We start from the raw sequence: 23,683 nt of genomic DNA on the forward strand, positions 1-23,683 counted from the left end.
GTGAGAAACAGTACTTCAAATACATCAGGAACACATGAAATCCCAGCAATACTATAGGTCCACTTCTAGACAACCATGATAAAACCATCAATCATGATGCAGAGAAGGCAGATGTATTCAATTAACGTGTTCTGTATTTGGTAAGAAGCAGGATGATGTATTCATATCTTACAGTTATAGTTAAAATACTTTTTATGCCATCAGTAACTAGTAGTTGCTATTTAAAATCTTCCCTAAAGTTGCTAAAACTTGCAAACATTTAAAGTGGGGGCATTGCTCGAGGAGGAAGGATGGGCATGTTATTAGAATAGTCTAAAGAGGGGAAAAAGCACCTGCCTTCAGCTGATGAGAGTGTTGGTGGTTTGTGAAGCTGGCTTGTGGTGACCAGAGAAATATGCCCACTTAGTTGTCACAAGGCCCTGTGGAATCACTTTGAGGTTTACAGAGGTGCAGTCCTATTTCAGAGGGGATGGGACGTTCCTGGGGCTAGAATCTGCAGAACCAATGCATCCTCTGCTGAGGTAGAGCTTGGAACCACATAGAAGTGCCACTGGAAGCTGTCAGCTTCTGTGGCATCAGGCTGGGAGGCTGGAATGGAGACAGCTCCTCTCTATGATTGGCACTATTTCATTGAGTTCAAGTGCCAAACTCCAGGGAAGCACTCCTACCATGCCCATGGCAGGGGCCAGTGGCTGAGGATGCAAGCTGGAGCAGCACCAAAGGCTGTGGAGCAAATGCACATAAGGATAATAGTTTTTGTCTCTAAGGGAGGTGCAGCTACTGCTTAAAGAGAAACACAGAATGATTCCTACATAGGATAAGGAAAGAAACAAAATTGCAGATTATTTAGAATATTTCTAAAGAATTTCCTATACACCAAAGGAAAGATCTAGAAACAACCTGACACTGCTGCCATCAAGCAGAAGTTAGAACTAGATGGGAAGCCCTCTAGCCTGGATGACAGGTTTGATCTTTCCTTTTCAAGCGCACATAGGTAAAACCCACAACAGAAATAGGGAGCATGGATACAGAGTGTAATGGTGATGCATGTTGCAAAACATGAGACTGTACTCAAGAGATCATTTGGCTACAGAAGATTGACTATTTCTGCTTATATTAAGAACATTTTTGAAAAAAATCATATAGCTAGAAGTTACTTACCTATTGCAGTTACCAGTAAAACATATTACTGTAAATGAAAAATAAAGTATTGCGTGTGGAACATCAGCAAGGAAACAGAAAAATCTATACAGTTATTTTAAGTATTTATAAAATGTGAGGGGTATACTGTTTAAAGGATGCTCTATTATTAGACACTGGATTTTTATTTTAAGTCAATATCACATCATTCAAGCTGTGTCCCTTTTAAATTGGTAATGCTACTGATGTTCCATGATTAGAAGAAAGCTGTTAGGTATATGGCAAACAATGCTTCATGCTTTTTTTCCATTCACCTTTATTAATGGCAGGACAAGATCACTGTAAGATCATTTGTAGATACTAAAAATGGACCATTCCGTTATTATTCCATAAAAAGTATTACTAAGGAAGTTACCAATAAATAATGCTCTATCACACACTGCTGTAGCATGAATGTATCAGCAGTATTGGATGTTGGCGTTCAGATGATATGTTCACCTATGGTACCTTGTGTCCACTTCTTGTCTAAGTGGAAATTAAGGATCCTGAAGGACTCTGAAGTGAGGTATCTTTCTTAATAAGCATTCCATCTCGCTAAATAAAGTTCTAGTATCCAAGGATATTCACATGATTTTGATGACTGCTTGGCTTCTACCATTGCTGTAGCAGCGAATATTGAATTCTACACTACTAACACTGAATTTATGGCTTTAAGAGTTTATGATATCTTTAACAGGAAAGGAGCTACATAAAACCAAGTCTGATTTTAGTAATTTCTTACCAGTAAGATCATTACATTTGTTTCATGTACTGAGGTGAAATATTCAGCTAGAATTATTCAAGCTTTCATCTAGCCGTGAACTCTCAATACTTTATTCTGAAGAACACTTAACATGTAGTTTAAGACTAGTGAGAATAAAAATGTACTTTATTAAATAACTCAAGAAAAGATGAGAAATTGTGCAGTTATGAAAGACATTGGTGATTGTGTATGATTTTTACAGCAAAGAATGAATCATGACAAATTAGCATGTAAGTTTAGCAGCCAAACTGTCCTCCTCTTCCCATGGAATTAATTTCGGTCCTCAAACTGTGACTTGTTTTTTAAAAGATACGCTGCTAGGAATTCAATGGGATTTGGTGGTCTGTAGAGATTAAAAAAATCAAGAGTAATTACAATCTGTCACATACATTTAAGTGACCTGACGAGATCTTCATCTTCACTGAAAACAGAGACTTACTTGTAAAAGCACGGGACAAATTAGAAATTTTCAGCTTTGTGGTACGACAAACACAAAGGGTCATGCTTCAGCAGCAACTGGATAACTCCCTAACCAGGAAGTTCCTCCATTTATTAAGCTCCCCATTGCAACACTTCCTGGCCCTCAATTAGCCACTACACAACCTTCATTATTAGGCTACATCACAATATGATCTACCGGTGTGATTCTTCTGCTTATGTGCACACTCATATAAGCTCTCACCAACCTAATGAGAGTATAAGGGTATGGCTACATTTGGAATTTCAAAGCGCTGCCTAAAACGTGTCCACAATCATATTACGCAGTTACTAGGGGAAGATGCTGTGCACAGGTTCTGGAAAGGAGGGAGACTACATGGCAAAGAGGAAAGGAAGAGTAGATCTAAGGGAAAGAAGTGACACTGACTAGACAAACTGAAAAGTCAGTTTAGAAAGGCTAGTGCCTCTCCCCCTCCAACCCACATCCATCTTAAAGAGTCAAGTGAATTACCCAAGTTTACACGCTGAATTTATTTAATGTGATTTCCATTGCATTTGCCTATTTCACCAACTCCTGCCAGGTAAGGTAAAGATTTAAAGTAGCCAGCTCCCTTGTCCAATATCTTCTTGTCTTGTTATTTGATTTACTTCAAATAGCAACTGTTTAGTGCCTCCATTAGACCAGTCTGCCTCAAAGATATTTGTTGCTTCTACCAAATATTGTTTTCTAACCAACACTCTGGTGATAACAGTTGAAATTATTGGAAGAAAAAAAACATTAACATGCAAACTGCTTTACAATTAAGCCTCACCACAGCCTTGCTAGGTAAGTAGATTTGTTTTTCTTCAGCCTTAGAAAAGTGTAGTGCATAAAACCTGGTAATTCAACTTGTCTCACCCCACATATTAGGTTATCACACTCATTCCAGGGAAGCGTCCAAAAGTTTTAACTGTGGTCTGGGATATATCAATTTAGGACTACATAGTACTCTCCATCCAAAGCAGAACCTCCAAAGAAGTCAGTAGAAGATCTGTACACAGCTTACCAGCAGGATATTGTCTCTATATAGCAACTAAGTGTTTAGTTATTGATGTGGGTGGGTTCTAGTTTAAACTCAAATGTTCTTTTGGGGTTAAGATGCTGCTGGGAGAGGCATGAAGGTTCTCATAATTTTAACTTGGTCAATTGTGGTCCTTCGCAGTTTTTGATAAGATGGACCAAAGGTTGTTCCTTCAGCAATGAAGGGATATTATTAGCATGTGCAGTATGACACTCAAGTGGTTCCAGTTATACCTAGATGAGAGGAATCAATTGGTGAGGAAGGACAATTGGGTGTTACTACTGAGGAACATCCTTCCCGTGTTGTTCAATGTATATATGAGGCCTCTTGGCAAGAGAGTCTTTAAACAAAGGAAACAGTATCATTAGTATGCTGCTACAGCACAATCTCTCACTGTGTGAGCTCCAAGAATTTGGCCTCGGTGCTGAGGAAGAATTTATATGCTATTGCCAGCTGGATATACTGGAACAACCTTGTTCAACAAAGTAAGGAGGAGGAGTACCTACTTACTGAGGGAGCAGGGCTCATTCAAGAACCCTGAGCCAGGTTAAGAACACTGGTGAAATGTCTGTCCAGGCTCTCGCCATGAGGAGCCATGCAACAGATGTACTTAAAGAACTGATTTATTCAGATTGCATTCTTTTTATCCTGTGAAAACCTTGCACTAACACTGCATGTCCTTGTGACAATAAGATTACTGATATTCTCTTATACAGTTCACATCGCATGCAGCTAGTTACAAAACACATCTTGGCTGCTCAAGAGAATAGACGTTATTACAGACACCCCAAGTTCCGTACATGAGATGGAGACAAACTGGTTTTGCAACCCCTAATTGGAAAGGCCCTGGGCACATCTGAGCCTCTTTTATTTTGAGACAAATGCTACATTAAGTTCTTTACCTCTCCTTTGCAAGTACAGCAAGCCCCTGTAGTAAGATAGGCACAACTGTCTGATCCAAGTAGGCACGTGTAGGTAATGACTGAAGATCCACCTTCTGCTTTGATGTTTTCTCTGCGTTAATCTTCTCATTTTCTACTATCCTCTGATGAATTCAAGGCATCATGTGAATAAAAGTATTGATATTAGTAAATAAAGAGTCTACTTAAAAGCAGAAATTTAGCAAGAGCAATCAGATAAGGGTATTAGAAGATGGAGTGAAATTATCCTCAAATTTAATTCCATATTTTTAATTTAGTTGAGAATCTCAAGTCAGTTTTCTTAAGTTAAGTATATAGAAAGCCTTATGTTAGATTCTAACAGCATGCTGCCATGTAAGCTACATTAAGTTTCTTGAAACTGGAGGCAGCCTCTACACTACCATTTTCCTCGGCTCTTTTATATTCATGGCTCTTCCCTGCCAAATGTTATAGATTAGAATGATTTTATTTATGTAAGTAATCCTCATTAAGTTACTCTTGTGAGCATTTGTAGCATCAGGCTTCAAAAAGTAAGACCAAATCCTGCAAGAAGGATTTGCAGGATAGGCCACTTGCATTTACCAAGAGTTCCCCTGCCAGCAATGGTATTTGGAACAGACCTTGGTACATGGTCCTTGGTCCACTCATGCAAATCCCAGTGTGAAATCAGGCTCCAATACAGTAAGTTATTAATCTTTTAATAGGCTGAAATGCTTAAACACAAAATAGATACATTTTCTCCACTTTTTTGGCTCCACTATATTAATGGATATTGTAACCTCCTGGTCAGAAAATATTAAATGAGTTGTCTTATACTATTGTCAAATGGATTGTTACACACACACACACACACACACAATATAATGTACATAACTCCTCCAAAATTGTCAATTTTGCCACACTGAATTTTTTTTTTTTTTAAATCAGCACTACAGAAAGTTAGTCTATAATTTACTCTAAATGTGCAAAGAACATTTGGGGTGAGATCACTAGCTATGATGATTCCTAGAAGAGATCTGTCCATGGTAGTTGTAAATACGAAATAAACCAAACCAACCAACCCACCCAGCCAAAAGAACCCCCTCACAGAATGCACCCTGGCATCATAAAAGTAAGAAAAAACTAGGGCTCTCAATTAATCGCAGTTAACTCATGCAATTAATAAAAAAATTAATCACGATTAATTGCACTGTTAAACAATACCAATTAAAATGTATTAAATATTATTGATATTTTTCTACATTTTCATATATCAATTTCCATTACAACACAAAATACAAAGTGTGCAGTGCTCACTTTATATTTATTACAAATATATACACTGTAAAAAACAAAGGAAATAGCATGAGGTTAATTGAAATACAAGTGCTGTAGTGCAATCTCTATCATGAAAGTGCAACTTGCAAATGTAATGTTGTTTGTTTCATTTTTGAGTTATGTAACAAAAAAAAATGTTAAACTTCAGAGCCTACAAGTCCACTCAGTCCTACTTTTTGTTCAACTAATCACTACAAGAAACACTAATGGAAGAGGTAAGAGAGGTAAGTGGTATGTAGCGCTTTAAAAAATAAAGAAAATAAAAAGACAAACCCACCACACAAAGGGGTCAGTATTTCTGCTAGACTAGAAACAGAATACTAGCAGCCCAACCAGCAATAATGATACACTATTAAAAAAAGTCAATTGTGCATGGTACCAGCATTTACTGAGTTATGCTATGCACTCACTATCTTCCATTGCTTTCGAAAGTACTCAGTTCCTTGTATTTTGGGCCTGATTTCTGCAATCATTTTAGCTAAATTAAACCCATATTTCCCCCTAATCAGAAATACTACTTCAACTGCATTTGAGAACAATTAAATCTTAATTACCTCTACATTTTCTGTAAGGCCATATTCAGCATGAGGATTTTCTGGAACCTGTAAAAGAACATGCTCGTCAGCAAAACCAAAATGCACTTGATGTATTTGCTAACAGAAAAATCAATGTAAAAATTTCTTACTATACCTGTGCCTGCCCCTCCATGATCTGTTCTGTATCCATATTTGAAACTTGGAAGTCACCAAATGTGCTACAATCTTGGGAAGTAACAAAACAAAACAAAAACCAAAAAAAAAAGAAAAAGAAAAAGAAAAATTGGTCAGAACATTAAAATCAATAAAAAAAATATGTTAGCTGACACTTAAAATGTGGTTGACAGTTTTGGTCACCATCATGCAAAGAGTTACCATCAAGGTAAGTTTGGGTCCTTTCCCTCCCCCTCAGATTTGTGAACCATATTTTTCCTTGTATAAAAAATCTGAAGTTTTTCAAAAGAACATGTGAAATAAATTCAGGCAAAGTAACTTAAAAGAGAACTTTCAGACATGGTTAGTTCAGTCATAATTACTTTGAAAAGAATTAGCAAAACTGTATATGTGGTCCAGAGACATCTAGAACTGACTGCACAAGTTAGTGTTAAAGGAGACCAGCATAGTTTTTTTTGTATTTTTTTTTTTTTAAAAAGACTTGTTCCTTTTTTTTCAAATCTCTATAACATTTAAAGGCCTGAGACATTTGTTTAAAAATCTGTATTCTGCTTGTTTTGTCTTTCCTACCCTATAAGATTCTATAGCAGTCGTTCTTAAACTTCTTTGATTGGGCCCCCCTTCGTGTCTGTAGTCATTTACGCCACCCCCCCTGCCAATTACATATACCACCACCTAGCTCTGAAGGCAGAGTGCAGAGCAGCAGTTTGGCCGGGCCACCAGCTCTGAAGGCAGCACTGTGCTCACAGCAGCACAAAAGAAAGGGAGGCAACGTGAAATCACTTTTCACAACAGACTTAGCACCCCATTGTCACTCTTCTATGTTGCTGCCACCACGCAGCTGAATGCCCGAGCCCCAGGCAAGGGATGGTGGAAAGGAAAGACAAAGCTCAGGTGATGGGGCTCCTCTGTCCCTTTTATCTCCGCCTGCTCGGTGTGCCTGACCCTTGTCCCAGCCAGTGGGGGTTGATAGCTAGAGCTCTTAAAAAAAGAAACAAAAACCCCACACAGCTCTCTCTTCCCTTAGGAGACCCACCATACAGTGTGAGAACTGCTGCTGGATAGTAAATAAAGAGCTAGTGAAATGACATCCTCAAGAGTCAAGTGAAAAAAAGCCAAATCAAGTGAGTGGGTAAGAAAGTTTGTTTCAACAATTAACTTATTTAACTCCAGCAGTTAATGAACATTTCAGAAAAGGGATATCTATTATGCTAGGGGTCCCCAATGTGGGACCTGGCCAGTAGCAATGCCTCTGGATGACGCTGCTGCCACAGTCCTTCGTCTGGTGCCCGCCAGACGAAAAAGTTGGGGACCACTGTATTATGTATATGTATTACAATATCTCCTAGAACAGTGCTTTTCAAGCTATTTTTTTTCCAATGTACCAGGGACCGGTGCCATATTATCATCCTATTCAACGCTCTTATGAGGAAACTTGCCACGAATGGGCAGCGGATGGCTCATGGACTGGCACCGGTCCACGGACCACCATTTTGAGAAGCACTGTCCCAGAGGACCCAAACAATCCCACTCCCTTCATTAAAGTGCTAGAGTAAAGGACGTCCCAGAGCTCTTCCAGCAAAACTGGAGACGAGGGAACAGGAACAGGAGTTGAGAGCTGGATTACGACGGCTTCTCGTTTTTAATCAATCAATCTTAAAACAGGCGAAGGAGCATCGCTTCGGCATACAGGAGAATTCCCATTTCAGGAGAAATAAATCCCAATGAGCGAACCCCAGCCTGTCACGGCCACCTCCGAAACCTGCAATCCGAGGCCAACATTACACCACAGTTCAGAAGACAAGAAAAAAACCGCTCCTGTCTTACGAAGTGACCCCCGGCAAGAGGCTACACGCCAGCCTAGGACAACCCCGCGTTCCCGCTCGGTTCCCCCCAACCCCGGCACGGCGCAGCTGGTACCGCAAGAACCCGCTAGAACGGCCCGGGCTGCGGCGGCTCCTGCAGCGACTGGGGGCAGCGAGAGGCTCCCTGTGCGGCCGAGTGCCGGTGTCCGCACCTCGCCGGGCCACAGCCGAGGCTTCCCGCGCCGGGGAGCGGGCACGCGGCACCGGGCGCTGACCCGGACCGGACTAGCCCCTCTCCATCGCGGCCCCGCCCGCTGCCTCCTCCAGCCTCAGACCTGCCCGGCGGGACGGGGCGGGGCCGGGCAGCGACGGACCCAGCGCTGCCCGCGCTCCCTGGCCGTGGGGCCGCTCTCACCTCTCGGGACAGCAGCTCAACGGGACGGGAGCGCGGCGACGAGACTCACCGCGGGGAGGAAAAGGGGAGAATCGTTGCGAGCCTCCTCTAGCCTCTCAACGGCGTCAGCCACTAACAACAGCTCGCTCGGGGAGAAATTGTTTTGCCGTAAGTGAAGGAAGTGGCGCTGCTGAGACCACCCAACTGCGCCTGCGCGAAGAGAAGCCCCGCCCCGATCAGGCTGGGCTATGGAAAGAGTCCGGGCTTGGGGTCCCCGAACATCATCAGACACGTGACCGTCAATGAGTCTCGCCCCGCCCATTGAGGTCTGCTTGCTGGAGCCGCCGGCCGCCTAGACTCGGGCCAGGCGGCGCGCGGGTCTGCAGGCAGGACCCTGCACCTTTGCTCTGGAGTCAAGGGGATGACGGAGCGGCATAGGGAAGAGGCGTGGCTTAGCAATGGAGTTAGCCCCGCCCATCGCAACATGTCGTGTTGGCGCACCTGCAGTCAGGTTAGCTGGTAATATAGCCATTGAGGGAGCCTGAGTTACAGCATGCATATAGTGAAGGTGTAAAGTCCCTGTTAGTGCATTTCATTCAATTCCAGTGGGCAGGTAAAATGATGTCTTGTCTGACTTCTGTTGCACAAACTTACCCCATATCTTTAACAGTTGATTCCCTTTCTGCAGTTTGGTGCATCATCATTAATAAAAGGCATTGTAATTGCAGGCAAATGTCACCCTCAATGACAACTGCAGAGTCACCTATGCTAAAAGTTGCACAAGCGGTTGTGGTTCTCAAATGTCTTGCCTAGAACCTTTGTTGTGGGTGGTGACAGCAGAGATGGAAAGAACTCAGCTTCACCGTCAGAGCCCATAATAAGTTCATGGGGGTTGGTAATTAGGAATAAAACATACTGCAATATTTTTGAGTAAAACTGACAAATCTGTAATAGTCAAGGCATAAAAACTCCATGTTCCCAATTGAGAGTTGATGGTGATAGTGCCCTTTAGGTACAAATACTTCTGTAAGTAATTCTCTTGCTGTTACAGTATTCAATTAAATAGATTGAAGTTTTGCTAATTTTAAGATCTATGCTCTGTATTGTTTAGTTTTGCTTGTGGAATAAAATGGGTGGAATTTGTTAATTACCAAAAATGCAGATATCTGCCCCTCCCCCCATCTTGCTATGAGTTCTGCATAAACCAATAGGGCTTGACTTCTGAGGCTCTCATTGTGGTATTGCAGCCAAAATTATTTTGTTAGAGTTATTTTTAAGTGACTTTCCCCCCTCCATTTAGAGCTACTTGGAGAAAAAAACAAACCCAGCTGCCTATTAGCCAGGAATCCATCCAGTCCCCCAGTTGATGGGATTCTTACTGGTGTACTTCCTGGTTCATTTTCTGTGTGCCCAACCTGAGACACGGGGGTCAGATGTACGCACTATCACCACAGCAACTGACATCAAAGGGAGCTGTGCTTTGAACACATGCAGTACTATAAAAGTCTCAGTATTCTGAAAAAACAAATCAACCACTAGACTTCTTAAGTTGGGCCTCCTGTGATGTGTGGCTCAGAGGGCCAGGTAACCTAGTGGTTAATGCACCTGGTCTCCAACCCCTTATCTTCTTGTTGAGGGGGCATAGTGGTGCCCAATCCCTGCCTTCAACCCAGGAGTGTCTGGGACCCCCACTGCATCTGGGGCATTTGCAGTTAAGTGGGGCAGAGTAGGGGGATCCAGGCCCTCCTCCCCCATTCCCAGCCCAGTGGAAAGTACAACTGGTAGGTTCCTCCTGATACAGAGCCAAAATCTGCCACCCCAGGCTACTTGCTACCTATTTGCCTCTTCAGTCTGGGGCATGGCTCCTGTAGTCCAAACAGTCAGTAGCTTCACAAAGTCTCAAATGAGCAGCGTCCTGCAAGATCAGCTGCTGCTTGAAGTGGGTGGTGACTGAGGAAGGCCCTGCCAAGGGCCTTCCCCACACTGTGGGTCCCCATTCAGGTTCTGCCATCTACCTGGTTTCCTTAAAGAAGGAGTCTGCTTTCCTGGAGCCTGTTCACCTGCCCCTACAAAGCCTTCTGAATTCCTTTTAATTTGCTCCCACAGCTGGAGCAGGCCTATAGAGGCAATGCTATCTGGGCACAGTATTGCCCTTTAACTTCTTTGGGCCCAGTGTGGGGCTTGTATACCGCATCACCCCCCAAAAATTAGTGGACAGTTTTGACCTCAGTTTGTAAAATGGGAACAATAATAACCCCTCACCTCACAGGGATGTTGTGCAAATAAACTAATTCATCTACATGAATCACTTGGATACTATAGCAATGAGTGCCATAGAAAAGCCATGAGGAAATTTATAATTCCTGATTATGATTTTGTTTTATCATTTTTAATATGTGACCCATGTCTTATTTACTGACCACCATTCAAAGCAGGATTTGAATGGTGGTCAGTAAATAAGACATGGGTCACATATTAAAAATGATAAAACAAAATGTACACTGAATGAAGCGGGGGTCTAGAGGAAAAAATATTTGATAATATAATTCAAGACATGCATATGGGGGCCAAAGTAAGGTTGCACATACTAGCTTGATTCTGTTATTTTCTAACTTCTGAGGACTTGACTTTGCAACCGTAATGTTTAAAATGTCTTTTACGTGTGATTTCTTTAATATTTATATGACAGAATCAGCTAGGAACCCAAATTAAGGATTAGTACTAGCTATTGTACAGACATATAATCAATAAGATATTCTGTTTCCCAGAGAGCTCATAATCTTCATGTGAGACAGGATGCAACAGCTGGATGAAACAGATATACAGGATGGGAGTGGTTTGGAAGGATGTAGTAATAATAAAATGAATAGGATTTAGCAGGAAAGTAGAAGTGTCAGTTTGCCCCTTGCCTAACCAGTGCCATCCAGGAATGATTTATACCCATCATAGAAGAGATAGGTTTTAAGGATGGTTTAAAAGCAGATCATGTGTTGGCTTTATGAATTTTGAGGAGTTTCAACTATGCAGATAGACTCAGAATGGGAGAAAGCATGGAATGCTTGAAGGGGAAGCAAGCAGTTGGGCCATCAAGACTGTGATCATTGACAGAACAAACACAAGAGTCAAAACTGTGTGTTAGATGTGCATTGTCCTTGTATTATGCATCGGATGGACCTAAATGACCTTAAAGACCAAGACAATGAGCTTATGTTGGATGTGGTGGAGAAGGGAAGCCCATGGCGGAATGCAAAGAGTGGGATGACGTGGTCAGTGTGATGAGCTAGTAAGATGATCCTAATGGCAGTGTTTCAAATTTCGTTAAAGGGTGTCACTAGTTGGTGTCAGGTTGAGCTCTCTGTGAGATGATGAGGGTCTGTGTGAGGGTCATCTGTGAGATGATGAACAACAGCCTTCTCAAGCAGAACAGAGAGGAGTCCAAATCTTATAAATATTATGTAGGTTGAAGTGGCAAGACTTTAAATGATCTGGATATATTTAACTTCATCAATTCATATTTGCAAGATAAGACTGTGATGTGCCAATCTGATGTGCCTGGGCTGCCCCTTCTGCTTGTGCTGAATCCCACTGAAGTCAACAAGATGCATGCGCAAGTGTGAGGTACAGCTGCATGGATCCAGCTGCAGGATGTAAGCCTAAACCATGATGTATTTTTGGTGTCACTACAAAAATTTTTTTTTATAACTACTTTTCTTCTCTTACTTACTTAGTTAAGACGACAGAGCCAACACAGTAGAATAACAAGGACTGGCCTTTATTAAAAAGATTCTCATGTAAAATGAAACAGATAGCAAATAAAGCCATGCAAAACAGGCTATTAAATAAAATGTGCATAACTCACATAACTAGCAAGACACTTAAGAAAAGAAAAGAGAAAGATTTTACAATTGTGTAAACAAAACTATTTCACAATAAAAATAGCACAAATTTGGTAAAATAATAGCTCCAGTGAAAGAATGACTAATAATATACCCTCATTAATTAAACACAAAGAATCAGCCCCACCAAAACAGCTATTCAAACTTCATTATTCTGTCATAAAAAACTTTAAAAATGTACTAAAAGATGCCCCTTACCATTAGACAAGGCATACATACATATAACCATAATTAACTTGAAATATAGTCCCTTTTCACACAGTTTCAGGGGTTAGAATTATCCTGAGCTTTCCTGCCAGTTTTTGTAGTTTTACAGTCATATTTTCATATTTAAAATCATATGTACTCCTCTATCCTTTATGAAGGACCCACACAATAAATTGACTTTACAAGGGAAACAGTAAAAGTGGCTATTTGGCTGTGCACAAAATAAGCAAACTGAAAAAAAAATTCTCTTATTTTTGTAACACCAATCTTAGGTGTTGCTTGTAACAATAGATGAAACATTTGTGGACAGAAGTGATTTTAGCTTGGAACTGTCATTTTACTTAAACATTCTTTTATTGTAAAATAAACAATAGGGATAAATAAATTCACATGCTGAACTTATGTTTGGGGATGTTGTGGGAAGGTAATACATCATAGTATATAAATAACAACTGTCAAAACCTAGTACCAGATTTGGACCTTAGCGTCCAAAATATGGGGGTTAGCATGAAAACCTCCAAGCTTAGTTACCAGCTTGGACCTGGTACTGCTGCCACCACCCAAAAAATTAGAGTGTTTTGGGGCACTCTGGTCCCCCCAAAAACCTTCCCTGGGGACCCCAAGACCCAAATCCCTTGAGTCTCACAACAAAGGGAAATAAACCTTTTCCCTTCCCCCCCCCTCCAGGTGTTCCTGGAGAGATACACAGAAGCAACCTCCGTGAATCTAAACAGAGGGATTCCACCCTCCCCGTTCCCAACCTGGAGAACAGAATTACCGAGAGTCAATCTCTCTTCCCCCCTCACCCAGAGGGAATGCAAAGTCAGGCTAGTACATCTAACACACCCAGGTTTCCCCCTGACTTCTTCCTCCCACCAATTCCCTGGTGAGTACAAACTCAATTCCCTAGAGTTTCCCAGTAAAGAAAAACTCCAACAGGTCTTAAAAAGAAAGCTTTATATAAAAAGAAAGAAAAATACATAAAAATGGTCTCTCTGTATTAAGGTGACAAATACAGGGTCAATTGCTTAAAAGAATATTGAATAAACAGCCTTATTCAAAAAGAATACAATTCAAAGCACTCCAGCAACTATAGACAAGTAAATACAAAACAAAAAACCAACTTTGTACTCACAACTTGGAAACAGAAGATTAGAAATCAGGAAATAGAAAAATCCTTCTCATAGCTGAGAGAGATTCAGGCAGAAGACAAAGAACTCAGACACAAACTTCCCTCCACCCAGAGTTGAAAAAAGTCTGGTTTCCTGATTGATCCTCTGGTCAGGTGTTTCAGGATACTTTTTTTTTCAGGTGAAAGAGACATTAACCCTTAGCTATCTGTTTATGACAACAACACATGAACTTCAGTCGTGCTTTTCATTTGAAGATCAGAGCACTTTACAAAAGTAGTATTGTACTGGGGAAACTGAGACCTATATTAATTAAGGGACTTGCCTAAGACCATAGGAAGTCCAGTGGCAAAGCTGGGAACAGAACTCAGGAATACTGATTGGCAGACCTGTGCCCTATCCTCTAGATCACAATATCAAACAAATTGGAAAAAATTTAGAAAACAGTAATAAAAATGATAACGGGACTACCTCAATAGGGAAGATTAATATCAATAAATATGGTTGCTAGGCTAAATGATAATAAAAGGCAAGTATGACAACTATCTAATATTGAAAGGGATGATGGAACAATAATTTTGTAAGGTAATCGCAAATGGTGTATAAGGAAAACTTTACTAATGCTGACATCTAATAACAGGCCTGTAAGCTCACCTACATTCTGTAGGTGACACTAGCCAATGGAATGTTGCACTAGTGGAAAGTCTTAATCATCTGCAACAGGGGTCCCCAATGCGGTGCACACAGGCGCCATGGCTCCCGCGGGGGCATCTAAATGCGCCCACATCCTAGCCAGCAGTCAAAGCGGCATCATCGAGAGGCGGTGATGCCGAAATGCCGCAGAAATTCGGCGGCATTTCGGTAGATGCTGGACCGCCGCCATGGTCCTTCTTCTGGTGCCCACAAGACGAAAATGTTGGGGACCACTGATCTGCAGGATAAACCACTTGGCTTGCATTGAAATTTCAAGTGAAGTGCCATATTTATGTCCATGGTTAGAACTGACACTCGGCAATATTTGTCTCGTTTGCCCTTCTGGGAAGGGGAGTAAAGATTTCTTATTACCTACCTTGTGGTGTAGCAAAGAACCAGCTGTCTCACTACCAGCAAGTAGTGTGTGGGTGGAGGGAATTGACCAAATTTAAAATCTCTTATTAATAGTTTATGATATTTTATTCATTTTTAAATTACCATGATTTTTGTTACTCCACAAAACAATAATATTTTTTTTAAAGAGGGAGTGGATGGGCTAGGGGGTTGGTAACAGGAAGAAATGGCAAAAAATCTGAAAATGGTCCTGGTTAATCCCCTACCCACACCATCCTCACATAGGTGCTTCATATCATACTGACTTTTTGTCTTTAAAGTTGACATGTAGGAATTAAATTGTGTAAGTATCTTCCAAGAGAAGTGTTAGAAGCTCCATTATTTGAGTCAATTAAAATTTGATTAGACAAAGTACTTGAGAACATACTCTACAGCACAATCCTACAATGGCAGGAGAATGGACTAGATAACCTACTAACTATTATACATTTCTAATGATGTGATTTTAAGAAAAAAAAAAGTAGCAGTTCTATACAGCCTGCTAATCTAAATAATCTAAACATGATTTTAGTGTAATGTGATATGATTTATAGGTATTATATGGTGACTGCTTTATGGGTCACAAAGAGTTCAATTAGCAAGATTCCAACTGTCTCAATGTTTTTAAGCAAATTATTCATTATGTTTCCACTTGGTTAATTTCAAATTATCTCAAGTCTATTACATTTCAGTAGCTTTGAAACATCCCTGTTTTTTCCCCAAATAACTCTCAAACTGTAAGGAACTTAAGGCCTGATCCTGCAAATATTTACTGTTGAGTGTATTACTTACTATTGTGAATTCCAAGAGAGTGCCCACAGTAGTAAGCATTATGCTCTTTAGTAAGGGATTGCAGAACTGGACCATAAGGGCCTGCTCTAGGTTGCATTGCATTGATATTGACATCATTTGAGGTGGCTTGGGTCTTTGGTGCATTTGAAGATGGGTACATTATTTAAAGCATCTCTGATACATGAATAAGGTGCCAAGAAATATGTTTATCACCTGAAATGCGCAAAGCAGCACCTGAAGGAGATGCATAGAGGAGATTGTGAAAAGGGTGCATGAAGACTTATCCATTTCCTTAGTAATAAGGGAGAAAGGGACTGTGTTGGTATCCCATAATAAAATATGATGTAAACATGACTCCCACTGAATGATTTTCTAACACAGTTTGGCAGCCTGTCTGCAGGATAGCTGGACCCTAGATGTTTTAGAACAGTGTTCAAAACCCTTGTTTAAGGCTGGTAAAACCTGGTTAGTCTTTTTGCTAATTTGGAGGGGAGGGAAGCTGTTTAAAGAATTACAAAAATAATTTATTAAGATGTCATGACAAGATCTTAAAAGATCCTAACAAAGTCCTGCATGCTATATGTGTTTCGGGATGGGGAGAACTGCTCATTTTCACTGTAAGGTCCAAACGGGAGAAGGCCAGGAGCTGCAACAGTTTGAATGTGGGAAATGGAATGTGTGATTAAAAATACCCTTCACCTCACCATGGAGAGATTTTAAACACTACTATAAAATTAATTGCATGTGAAAAGAGTCCCACTCACTTGCAATGAGTGAGACTATTGCAGGAGCTTGATTTTTCTTGCCTTCACTCAACTGTCCTCGTCATAGGCGCCAACTTCCTCTCTACCTGAGGGGTGCTCAGCCCCCTCAACCCCAGGCCTCCCCCTACTCCTCCAAGTCCCCACCCTGCCCCTGGTCCACCCCCATCCCACTCCCACCCCTTCCCTCAAGGCCCCATCCTCGCCCTGCCTCTTCCCACCCCTGTTGCTGAGCACACCCTGTCCCTGCTCCTCCCTCTCCCTCCCTCCCAGTGCCTCCTGCACATCATTGTTCCGCAGCATGCGGGAGGTGCTAGGAGGAAAGGGGAGGAGTTGATCAGCGGGGTTGCCAAACGGTCGGAGGCTCTGGGGGGAGAGCTTGGCTGTCAGTGGGTGTTAAGTGGCACACTTACAGAGTCAGTGCCTATGGTCCTGGTAGGTTATCCAGTAGTGTGGCAGCCACTGACTGACTCCTTCCCTACCTGACAATGAACTGTATAATGGAAGTTATGCTGTTCCATGTTTATCACTGGGAGGAAGGAATTATTGAAGTGCTCCACTGGGGAAAGTGCAGGACTACAGGATCTCTGGCCTTTCTGTTCTGGTACCATCTTCATTACCATAATAATATCTGAGCACCTCAGATCTTATTGAGTCTCTTTCCCCTTAGCTTGTTTAAACCCTAGTATGGAGAGAGAAATAAAGGGAGCCTGTCTTCATGCTGTTATGACATTTGATATGAGGAACAGCTCAGCAAGAAGGGGACGTGTATGGGCCCAGGAAAGAGAATGTGCTGGTTGGGAAGGAGGTGTCCAGAAGAGACAAAGGGAGACGACTGGTAGGCATCAGTGGGGTGATGGAAGTTAAGGACTTTTCTTTCAAAAAATACAACAGGAAACTAACCGCAAAAAATAGGTTAATGCAAAATTAAATTTACTAGTTTTTAAAAAGAAAACCTCCAGAAAATACAAATATTAAGGTTCATATTGACAGCTGTGTTGCACACACGTAATGCAGATGAACCTTGATTATTCACACTTCTTTTCATCTGAAACAAGATTGGGTCTCTCAAAGCCTGCTAATAACATTGCAAAGTTCTTTGGTTATCTGAACACTTTCTTATCCAAATGTAGTCAATTTTCTCCTTTTACATGTAGATAATCAAGACTGTACTGAATTCCTAATGACTATTTAAATTGTTTAAATTTATGCTTTAATAGATAGTATATACAATGTGGGCAAATTAATGTTGTGGGAGTCTTAACATTAACATTTCCATGTTTAAATATATAACTTTAATATTACATTGATGTTATTTTGTGAATTAATTATAGCTCTTTAGTTAAGAAGTGAGGTTGCATAAAATGTAATTCCTGCAGCAGAAACTGACCCCTGCCTATTTTAACATCCTGCTACCCAATAGATTTTCTAGTGTTCTTCATTTCAAGATTTTCCACTGTACTGTGTCCCAGATTTGTCCCAAACAAGGTTGAGAGGGAATATGTTAGAATGTCACACACAGTATGGCCACTTGTCCTTTATTTGGTGCCTGTTTCATATTACACGTTAAATTAATCAATAAATATTGTCTTGTATACACCAATAATGATGCAAAGGGAGTGTACACTGTAATACAATGTGTTACTTATATATAAATGTGTGTCACAAATAAAACATTGGGGATGTGCCCTTAAAATAAACTTTCTCCTATAATTTCCAACTTGTCCTTTATTCGAAACATAAAGGGTCTGTATATGAGGGTATGTCTACACTACGGGATTATTCCGATTTCACATAAGCCGGTTTTATAAAACAGATTGTATAAAGTCTAGTGCACGCGGCCACACTAAGCACATTAATTCGGCGGTGTGTGTCCATGGTCCGAGGCTAGCGTCGATTTCCGGAGCGTTGCACTGTGGGTAGCTATTCCGTAGCTATCCCATAGTTCCCGCAGTCTCCCCCGCCCCTTAGAATTCTGGGTTGAGAGCCCAGTGACTGATGGGGAAAAATCATTGTCGCGGGTGGTTCTGGGTAAATGTCGTCAGTCATTCCTTCCTCTGGGAAAGCAATGGCAGACAATCATTTTTCCCTGGATTGCCCTGGCAGACGCCATAGCAAGGCAACCATGGAGCCCGTTCAGCTTTTTTTTACAGTCACTGTATGTGTACTGGATGCCGCGGGCAGAGGCGATACTCCAGCGCAACACAGCAGCATTCATTTGCTTTTGCATGATAGCAGAGACGGTTACCAGTTGTTCTGTACCGTCTGCTGCCAGGGTAATTTGGCAATGAGATGACAGTTATCTGTCGTTCTGTATCAGAGGGGTAGCCGTGTTAGTCTGGATCTGTAAAAGCAGCTAAGAATCCTGTGGCTCCTGATAGACTAACAGACGTTTTGGAGCATGAGCTTTCGTGGGTGAATACCCACTTCCTCAGATGCATGTCACATGCATCTGAGGAAGTGGGTATTCACCCACGAAAGCTCATGCTCCAAAACGTCTGTTAGTCTATAAGGTGCCATAGGATTCTTTGCTGTCCTTCTGTACTGTCTGCTGCTATCATGAGTGCCCCTGGCTGAGATTGGCTGGGGGTGCAAAGGCAAAACTGGGAATGACTCCCCGAGTCAATTCCTCCTTTATGGTTTCTAAAAATAGAGTCAGTCCTGCCTAGAATATGGGGCAAGTGTACTAGAGAAGCAGTGTATCAGAGAGTACAGCTGCTCCGTGTCAGATCCCGCAGAAATGATGAGCTACATGCCATTCACGGGGGGGTGCCCCTGCAACAACCCCACCCGTTGCTTCCCTCCTCCCCCAACCTTCCTGGGCTACCGTGGCAGTGTTCCCCCCATTTGTGTCATGAAGTTATAAAGAATGCAGGAATAAGAAACAGTGACTTGTTAGGGAGATAAAATGAGGGGGAGGCAGCCTCCCAGTGCTATGACAGTCCAGGCAGGACATTAAGCGGTGCGGGGGAGAGGAGCCCAGCATGCCGCAGCTATGATAGTCCAGGCAGGACAGAATCTTTTCTTTACACGGGAAAGGGAGGGGGCTGATGGAGCTCAGCCCCCAGTTGCTATGATGAAGACGGTTACCAGCTGTTCTGTACCATCTATTGGGAATGACCGAGAATCATTCCTATTTTCACCCAGGCGCCCCCAGCCAGCCTCACCTGAAGCCAGCCAGGAGCACTCATGGGTTGATAATAAGGACAATTACCAGTCCTACTGCACCATCTGCCACCAGGGAGGGGAGAGGAGCAGATACTGCTCTTCATTGCTGCAGCATCGCGTCTATCAGCAGCATTCAGTAGACATAGGGTGACATTGAAAGAAGTCAAGAAACGATTTCCCTTTTCTTTCACGTGGGGGGGTGTAAATTGACGAGCTATTGCCTGAACCATGCCGGACAATGTGTTTGACCCTACAGGCATTGGGAGCTCAGCCAAGAATACAAATACTTTTCGGAGACTGCTGGGGACCGTGGGATAGCTGGAGTCCTCAGTACCCCCTCCCTCCATGAGCGTCCATTTGAGTCTCTGGCTTCCCATTACGCTTGTCACGTAGCACTGTGTAGCCTGGAGATTTTTTTTCAAACGCTTTGGCATTTCGTCTTCTGTAACGGAGCTTTGATAGAACAGATTTGTTTCCCCATACAGCGATCAGATTCAGTATCTCCCGTACGGTCCATGCTGGAGCTCTTTTTGGATTTGGGACTGCACTGCTACCCGTGCTGATCAGAGCTCCACGCTGGGCAAACAGGAAATGAAAATTGAAATTTCGCAGGGCTTTTCCTGTTTACCTGGCCACTGCATCCGAGTTGAGATTGCTGTCCAGAGTGGTCACAGTGGTGCACTGTGGGATACTGCCCAGAGGCCAATACCGTCAATTTGCGGCCACACTAACCCTAATCCGATATGGTAATACCAATTTTAGCACTACTCCTCTCGTTGGGGAGGAGTACAGAAACCGATTTAAAGAGGCCTTTATATCGATATAAAGGGCCTCGTAGTGTGGACAGGTACAGCGTTAAATCGGTTTAACGCTGCTAAAATTGGTTTAAACGCGTAGTGTAGACCAAGCCTGGGCGTGAGAGAGATTACCAAAGCCAGGGGCCGGCTCTTCTCAGCTACATCGGTCCTGTGCATTCCCTGCTGCCAGGTGCCTTTTGTACTGCCCCAGGTGTAGGCAGCAAACCGTATGACCCACATTTTGCAATTCCCTGCTGACTGGGTGGGTTGTAGTGGGCACCCGCTCAGGGCAGAGGAGGGGTTGCAGCGGATCACATTGCCCCTTAGGAGCAGTGGCTCCCCCGGAGGCTCCGGCTGCAACGCGCGAGGACTACCAGCAGGGAGCTACATGACAGACACCAACCGCCGTTTCAAGCGCCCCCCTTTTGCAGCACGTGGCTCCTAGAGCCTGCTAGCCCGAGAGAGCAACCCAGCCCGCGCCTACTACAAGTCCCAGCCTGCCACAGGGCGGGGCATCTCATTTCCCGGCGTGCAACGCTCCACAGCAAGACCGGCCACTGACCCGCCTTGGGCTGCTGCAACTCCCGACATGCAACGCGGAACGAAAAGACTGAATGTCCCTGAACCCTCGGGAAAACGACCAATCCGGACTATAGTACCCGGCATGCTGCGCAACCAGCGCCTCGCTGCATGTTGGGAGATGTAGTCTCCATGCGCAGCCGCTGCGCCAACCACGCCTCCCATTGTCGCCTAGTTGCCTGCCTCTCGCAATAACGCTACGGGCGGTGGCTACGCTTCCCTGTATTCAGAGAGGGCCTGTGCACACTTTCCCCACGGCCCTCCTAGCCGGGGCTGGCTAAAAGGGGCGTAGCCGCCGCTATGGCCGGTTGTTGTCAGTCGCTGGCAGCGGGTTATGGCGACGGCGGTGAATGAATTCTCCGGGCGGCAGAGGGAAGAAGAAGGGCTCAGCCGGCTCCAGCTCCCCGCCCCAGGCGCCCGGAGCCTTCCCCTCCTCCCCGGCCGGGCCGGCTCCCCCCCTGCAGCAGCAGGCGGCGGCGGGGGCGGCCGCGGCGTCTCCCCATAAGCGGAACCTCTATTACTTCTCCTACCCGCTCTTCGCCGCCTTCGCGCTGCTCCGCTTCGTCGCCTTCCAGCTCGGGCTGCTCTTCGCCTGGCTCTGCGAGCGCCTCTCCCGGGGCGCCCTCATGGCCGCCAAGGGCAGGGCCGGGGCCGGCGACGCGCCCGAGCCCGGCGGGGCGCCCGAGACGGTGCGAGCTTGTCACAAGCGAGCCTTCGAGTGCATCTCCGTGGCGCTGCGCATCGATGAGGAGGAGAGAGGTGAGGGCTCGAGGGGACCCCGGGGTGGGGCGAGGTGGATGGTGCCTGCGAGTGGGGACGAGCCTCGAGGGGGGCGGGTGGTATCATGGGGCAGGGAGGTAGCGAGGCCTGAGTGGATCCAGGGGGGACTCTGGTGGTGAGTCCCCTGAATGAGGGGGCGTCTGTTCTCCCCCCATATCGGGGTGTCATGTGCCCCCCCTCATCCTTGGCTCCAGCTGTGTCCTGTCTATATTGTACGTTAGTTGAACATCCCTGAGGCGTCTCTGCCGCGGGAAGGTGCTGCTGACAGATGGTGTGTCAGGGGCTGAGGATGTAGATGGAGACGAGAGGGGTGTCGTGGAGGGAAGATACCTCTGCAATTTTGGCCGCTGCAGAAATGGTTGAGTCGTGGAAATTGGCAAATAAAATTTCTAGCCTGGTGTGGAATAATTTGTGGCCAACAAACTTCAGACACCTGCTGAGCATTTCCAATGAGAAAGAGAGAGATGAGCTAGAAGCAGGCAGAAAAGAGTTAAAGCTTAACGGTGAAATCTTGGCTCGGTGGTACCAAGATTTCAGGCTAGGTATTGAGGTATTGTAATTGTTTTTTTAAAAATGTAGATACTGTGCATTTAAATTCAGTGTTCTGTGGGAGATTGAACTTCATGTTAAGGAGGTGTCAATATACAGAATAGCTTTAATATATAAAATTTTAGCCTTCACCCTACTTTCTGCCTTTTCCCTTTTGTTTTAAGCACCACAACAGTTGGCAGGTGAAGTAGATGGCACAAATAGTTTTGTGGGTTTTTTTGCCCGCAGAATAATAATTTGAAATTCAGTCTTCTTAAAATTGTTTGTTTTTTTAATTTTAATTCATAGATACAGATTGGGGGGAAATGTATGGGATATTCATGTTCAGAACTAAACTGTCACATTATTCATGCCTACATAATTAGATTATCAGGAACAATGATGCATTTCAGGGTCTGGCACCATCTTTATAGGATACTCTTCGTTTGCAAATTGTATGCATGTTTAATAAAATCTCTACTTAAGTTTGATATATAAGCTGCCAAATATCAGAACAATTTCTTTATAATTTGTGCCTTAGCAATTAAACTCTTATTACATTGCATTTTCTTCTAAAATTGTTGTTGAGTCGCATGATGATTTTACTTTTGCCAATAACTTATAGAACTCTCTGAGAAGTAACTAATTTTAAAATAAAATACAAGGTTGAGGGAAAATCATTGTATGGCTTAGATTAAAGAACAAAAACGAAGAAAAGCCATTGTCAGTGTATTTGACTTAGACAATCGGTCAACCTGCCGTACAACCCTGCCAATGTTCAAAGGGGTGTCCTCTGAGGCATGGGTACTGTGCTGGGCTTTAAATTCCCCTGGAAACATCCAGCATGATTTTAAGATGTGAAGACTTAATGAAACTATGATTCTGCATAGCAGGAAGTAAAAATTGTTTCCCTCTTTAAAATCAACATAGAGACTTTATACAGACTCTTTTTGTGGATACAGACTAACACGGCTGCTACTCTGAAACCTGTCTTTATACAGCCTGCATGCATGGTATGCCAGGAAAGGGACAGACTTACTTTGGTCCGCTGCAATAACTTGAGAAGGCAGTAGTAGTGGGCTCAGAAAGAGACTGCATGCAGCCTTATTAATATAAAAAGATGTTGGTGTGACCCTAGAACTTGTGAGGGTAGGAGGGAAAAGTTAGAACTCAAATTGGTTCCAGATTTTAATGGTAGTAAAGGTGGTGATTACAATGCACTTAAGTGTAGATAAATCTCCAGTTCTGTCAAGCAGCTGTAATGGCTTATAATAACAAACTAGTGCTTGTTTTTTTCAAAAGCCTGTTATAATTATAGCCTTAACACCTAGGGAGAAAAAAAATAAGAACTAACTTGTTTCTTAAGTTTGAT

General features: G+C 43.1%; 2 protein-coding genes across 10 annotated transcripts in view; one reads left to right on the forward strand and one right to left on the reverse strand.

The window, feature by feature from the left end:
• Positions 1-1,996: 1,996 nt before the first annotated feature.
• Positions 1,997-21,557, reverse strand: DPY30 (dpy-30 histone methyltransferase complex regulatory subunit). 5 transcript variants are annotated; one of them, XM_030557058.1, is made up of 6 exons: positions 8,609-8,754; positions 8,079-8,150; positions 6,369-6,439; positions 6,233-6,280; positions 4,344-4,486; positions 2,046-2,285 (listed from the first exon to the last, which is right to left on the reverse strand). In XM_030557058.1, exons 3-6 carry the CDS (start codon positions 6,402-6,404, stop codon positions 2,213-2,215), a joined length of 300 nt encoding a protein of 99 aa, XP_030412918.1. In that variant the 5' UTR covers positions 6,405-6,439; positions 8,079-8,150; positions 8,609-8,754; the 3' UTR covers positions 2,046-2,212. The 5 variants fall into 5 exon arrangements, with proteins under 5 accessions (XP_030412920.1, XP_030412919.1, XP_030412918.1 ...); XM_030557060.1 differs by lacking the exons at positions 8,079-8,150; positions 8,609-8,754 and adding an exon at positions 21,534-21,557 and having other exon boundaries at positions 1,997-2,285; XM_030557059.1 differs by lacking the exons at positions 8,079-8,150; positions 8,609-8,754 and adding an exon at positions 8,309-8,418 and having other exon boundaries at positions 1,997-2,285.
• The window catches only part of SPAST (spastin), a 56,449-nt gene continuing 53,298 nt past the window's right edge, over positions 20,533-23,683 (forward strand). For 2 of the 5 annotated variants that reach the window (XM_030557050.1, XM_030557051.1), the window contains exon 1: positions 20,541-21,762. In XM_030557050.1, the coding sequence (XP_030412910.1) occupies positions 21,354-21,762 (409 nt within the window). In that variant the 5' untranslated portion in view covers positions 20,541-21,353. Of the gene's footprint in view, positions 21,763-23,683 lie in introns of all 5 variants that reach the window. The other 3 variants (XM_030557054.1, XM_030557053.1, XM_030557052.1) reach the window with 3 other exon arrangements.

This window comes from Gopherus evgoodei, chromosome 3, assembly GCF_007399415.2.
Source record: "Gopherus evgoodei ecotype Sinaloan lineage chromosome 3, rGopEvg1_v1.p, whole genome shotgun sequence".
Taxonomy (NCBI): domain Eukaryota; kingdom Metazoa; phylum Chordata; order Testudines; family Testudinidae; genus Gopherus; species Gopherus evgoodei.